The following is a 5,605-nucleotide window of genomic DNA, read 5'->3' as shown; positions in this document are numbered from 1 at the left end:
GTTGCCAAAACCACAAGACATAAATGGAGTGCATTTACACTATCCACAGTTTCTATGCAACTTACTATCGGACACAACTGACCCCAACCACAATCATTTCCGTGACAATATCCGATCTTATAACAGTGCTGTTTCCTTTGCATCAATTGGAGCAAAAATTGTTAGTTTACAAGGAAAAGGCCCTTACGTGTTCAAAGTACACGGCCAGACATATCATCGCACTTCCCACCTACAGCCTGTTAATAATCATACACCCCAATTCGCACAACTATACGTTATGGACAGCACACAAGCAGCCAACTTTCGGGAGGAACATGTCGCCAATGATGACTGTCGGCCCAACATCATGGACACCATTGACCGTTTTTTTCGCACACACAATCGCCTTGCTCATAGCTATCAGCTTATTCGGAACATTCATAAACAACAAGTCCAACTTGCTGCTGAAACAGGACAACAGGTTCCAGTCGTTAGCATGGCCCTCAGACGGGATCGCCACTCGGATTACAGACGATACAACAAACCCACATCCAACGAAGTTGCAATGATCTTTGTCAACGAAGATGGAGAACCACCATTCCATCGCGACATCAGAATATATCCAATAAATCCTGACGATCCAAACCAACCATTTATTAACCTTAACATTCTAAGCCCAAACATGGATCCTATGACATATGCTCTTCTTTTCCCTTATGGCGAACCTGGCTGGCAACCTAATTGGCACTGTGCTTCTTATAATGGAGCACAACTCAATCCAAAACGCACCTATGTTACCATGTTGCAGTACAAAGCCGCCTTAACAGCCATTAGAGATGAATTCAGCCCCATAATGTATGCAGGAAAATTAACACAACAGTGGTTAGTCGATTCCTATCTGCAGGTAGAGGCTAATCGATTAAACTACATTCGACACAATCAAAAACGCTTAAGAGCAGAACAGTATCAGGGACTAGCTGACCACGTTGCAAACATGGCAGACCATAATCACATTGCCGCTGGGGTTCCCATCATTCTACCATCTACCTTTGAAGGTTCACCAAGACATATGCGCGAACGTTGCTGTGACGCCATGTCCATTTTTGCAAAATGGGGAGCTCCAGATGTTTTTGTTACTTTCACCGCTAATCCAACTTGGCCCGAAATAATTGACAACTTAAGGCCAGGCGAACACACTTCAGATAGACCTGACTTAGTTGCACGCGTGTTCAAAATTAAACTCGATGCACTCATTGATGACCTAACCAAACATAGCCTTTTTGGACAGGCACAAGCCTTTGTCTATACTATTGAGTTTCAGAAAAGAGGCCTTCCACACGCTCACATACTGCTTGCACTGAGAGCAGAGGACAAATTTACCACTGCTGAAAAAATTGATAAAATTGTTTCTGCAGAAATACCCCATGTGGGACATCTACTTTTGCGGCAAATCATAACCCGCTGCATGCTACATGGTCCATGCGGCACAAACTATCCACGCGCACCCTGTATGCAAAATGGCAAATGTACCAAGCAATTCCCAAAAGAATTTAATGACAACACCCTCATACACCGTAATACATATCCTGTATACCGACGTCGCCCTACAGAAACAGTAGAGGTTCGAGGCGTACTTATGTCCAATCAAAATGTGGTACCATACAATCCATACTTAGCCCTAAAGTACAACGCACACATAAACGTGGAAGTGTGCACTTCACTGTACGCTATCAAGTACATCTACAAGTACATTTTTAAGGGCTTTGATTGTGCAAATGTGGTCATAACACCAAATGGTCAACCAGAGCAACAATACAATGAAATACAAAATTTCATTGACTGCCGCTATGTAAGCCCTCCAGAAGCTATTTGGAGATTAAGAGAATATGTCATGCACGATCGCTCACACGCTGTAATAAGACTTCCCGTACTTCTACCTCACCAGCAAACAATCATCTTTGAACACGGTCATGAGGAAGAAGCCCTCCTTGCAGCCCGAACAGGCAGAACAAAACTAGAATCTTGGTTTGCACTAAATGAACATGATCCACATGCACACCAAAAAAGACAACGAGGAGGTGATAACATTGTTGCCAGAATGTACACTGTCAATGTGAAAAATGAAGAACGCTTCTACCTACGCATTTTACTTCTACATGTTCCCGGTGCAATCAGTTTCCAGGCATTGCGCACAGTCAATAATGTTGTCTGTGAAACCTTTAAAGCAGCAGCTTTTGCACAAGGACTACTTGCATCCGATGACGAATGGCATCACTGTTTAACCGATGGAGCCACTTACCTTATGGCTAAACAGTTAAGGGAAATGTTCGCATACATCTGCTGCTTTTGTCAGCCTGCTCAACCACTCAAATTGTGGGAACATCACATAATTGATCTGACTGTTGACTTAATGCAACACAATTCTGAAAACATTGCCCAAAACAACGCACTACATGACATCAACACAATCCTTCAACAACATGGATTATCCTGTTCTGTGCTTGCCTTGCCAACTCCTACGGGAAATGCACCAGCACAACAAAAATATAATCTCATTGAGGAAGCACACGAAGCAAAGAAACTCATAGCAATGCTCAACAACCAGCAGTTACATGCATTCAACACAATTATCATAGCAGCGGATAACAGCCATGTTACCAACCATTGTTTTTATCTGGATGGGCCCGGGGGCTCAGGTAAAACATTCCTGTACACCACACTCATAGCATACATACGAGGAAAGGGACAAATTGTATTGCCATTTGCAACCACTGGCATTGCAGCTACCTTACTCAAAGGAGGACGCACTGTGTGTTCACAGTGGCTTTAAACTTCCTGTCCCACTTCTTGATACCTCTGTTTCTTCACTACGTCTAACTTCACCAGAAGCTGATGTATTCCGTAAATCAACCCTCATCATAATTGACGGAATTACTATGCTTCCAAAACATGGACTACGCTGTATTGACACACTCCTGCGTGACATCATGAACATCAACACACCATTTGGAAACAAAATCATCGTTTTGGGCGGAGATTTTCGACAAACACTTCCTGTTGTTGCCCGAGGAACCCAAACCGATATTCTAGAATGCTGCATTAAAGCAAGTCACCTGTGGAAACATTTCACTCATCTCACTCTTACTACCAACATGCGCACCGAAGGACAAGTTGAACACAATAAATGGCTTCTACAAGTTGGTATGGGTACTCTGCCACCAATATCCAATTTCACCGACAATACCACCATTCTAATACCACAACATATGGTCACAACAGACGATCTAATAGAAACCATTTTTACAAATGCAAGCCATATATCGGAGGAGGACCTAGCAAAACGAGTCATTATTGCACCCACAAACGCTCACACTCTCGACATTAACCGCAAGATTATTGATTTACTAGGAGAACATGGCACCATTTATTACAGTGCAGATTCTGTTGTCACTGAAGATCCAAACGATACTTTAAACTTACCCATTGAATTTCTCCACAGCCAAACACCTTCAGGAATGCCTCCACATGTTCTGCTCTTAAAAAAAGGCGTTATTATAATGCTTTTACGCAACCTTAACCCACTGAAGGGATTATGTAATGGAACACGCCTAATTGTCGAAAAACTAGAACATCACTTCATAACGTGCAGAATTCTATCAGAGTGCAACAGAGGCGACGTTGTATTTATTCCACGAATTGATTTAGCTGCCAATGATACGACATTACCATTTATCCTACACCGTAGGCAGTTTCCCGTCATTCCCGCATACGCAATCACCATAAACAAATCTCAAGGACAAACTTTTGATCACGTTGGCATTCTTCTTCAAACAACAGTTTTCTCACATGGACAACTGTATGTTGCATTATCACGCTCTCGCAACCAACATCACGTCAAACTACACATTACACCAACAGACCAACAAGGACAGCTCCTGGGTGACGACCGTCACTTTACCAAAAATGTTGTTTTCAATCAAGTGTTTCAAATGTAAAACATGCCTTCACATACTTTACCGACTCAAAGCGTTTTCATTTACATTTCATTCCCATCCTAATTCTCTACATCGTACCCTACACACACTCACAACCCCCTACACACCATTCACCATCACATTTCCCTTTTGCCAAACAACATTTAACCAACATCAATACCAACAGTCCACCACAATACATTTGACAACTACTATTCTATACTCCTTAACCTTTATATAGGGGTTACGGGGGCGTAGCCCCTTTCGACGGTGTGAAGAGCGCCCGCAGGGCGCGATGAATCGCCTAGTAGAAATATATAGTGATACCTCTAGTATAATAGAAATATATAGTAATGCCCCCAATTTAATAAGAATATATAGTAATGCCTCCATTATAACAGGAAAATACAGCCACTGTCACACTCCCGGTAACCCTGACAAAGTGGGAGGAGCCGTCATGCTGCCAAGCACCATGGTCTTGTTGCTTTGTGGCACATTATAATTGTGGTATTGGCAAAGTGTATGGCAGGTGGTACTGCGTACCCGCTGCCAAATTCTTAAGGGTACTCCGTACCCAAGTGTACCCGCATACTTGCACCACTGGTTCAAACCAATGTGACGTAAGGAACTGTAACACCACGTTAAGGTCCCACGGTGCCACTGGGGGCACAAAGGGAGGTTGAATGTGCAGCACACCCTTCACAAAAGTCTGTACTTCTGGAAGTGAGGCCAATTCCCTTTGAAAGAAAATTGATAAGGCCGAAACCTGCACTTTAATAGAGCCTAACTTCAGGCCCGCATCCACACCTGCTTGCAAAAAGTGGAGAAAACAACCCAGCTGAAAATCTTCCGTAGGAGCCTTCTTGGATTCGCACCAAGACACATATTTTCTACAAATACGGTGATAATGCTTCGCCGTTTCCTCCTTTCTAGCTTTAAGTAGAGTGGGGATGACTTCCCCGGGAGTACCCTTTCTAGATAGGATTTTGCGTTAAACCGCCATGCCGTCAAACGCAACCGCGGTAAGTCCTGGAACACGCATGGCCCCTGCTGTAACAGGTCCTCTCTTAGAGGAAGAGGCCAGGGATCTCCTGTGAGTACTTCCTGAAGATCCGGATACCAGGCCCTCCGTGGCCAATCAGGAACAACGAGTATCGCCTGAACCCTTGTTCTTCTTATGATCCTTATGACCTTTGGGATGAGTGGAAGTGGAGGGAACACATAGACCGGCTGAAACACCCACGGTGTCATCAGTGCGTCCACTGCTATTGCTTGAGGGTCCCTCGACCTGGAACATTATGTCTGAAGCTTCTTGTTGAGGCGAGATGCCATAATGTCTATTTGAGGAAGTCCCCAATGACTTGTCACTTCTGCAAAGACCTCTTGATGAAGACCCCACTCTCCTGGATGGAGATCGTGTCTGCTGAGGAAGTCTGCTTCCCAGTTGTCCACTCCTGGAATGAAGACAGCTGACATGTGCTTGCATATTTTTCCACCCAGCAAAGAATCTTGGTGGCCTCCGCCATCGCCACTCTGCTCTGACGGGCAGGTCGCGAAGATGTTCCGCTTGCCGAAGGCTGTTGTAGATTGCCCTTAACTCCAGCACGTTTATGTGCAGACAAGCTTCCTGGCTTGACCATTTTCCCTGGAAA

At 44.2% G+C, this 5,605-nt stretch overlaps 1 protein-coding gene across 1 annotated transcript; it reads left to right on the top strand.

Annotated features, from left to right (window-relative positions):
* Positions 1–277: 277 nt before the first annotated feature.
* LOC134929683 (uncharacterized) lies at positions 278–3,974 on the top strand. The gene is given in 2 exon segments (XM_063925263.1): positions 278–2,791; positions 2,793–3,974. Coding segments are annotated over 2 exon segments (3,696 nt in total).
* The last annotated feature ends 1,631 nt before the right edge of the window (positions 3,975–5,605 follow it).

The sequence above is a fragment of the Pseudophryne corroboree genome, chromosome 5, assembly GCF_028390025.1.
Source record: "Pseudophryne corroboree isolate aPseCor3 chromosome 5, aPseCor3.hap2, whole genome shotgun sequence".
NCBI classification, from domain to species: domain Eukaryota; kingdom Metazoa; phylum Chordata; class Amphibia; order Anura; family Myobatrachidae; genus Pseudophryne; species Pseudophryne corroboree.
Note: the sequence above shows the minus strand (reverse complement) of the source record. Positions and strands in the feature narration are given on the sequence as shown.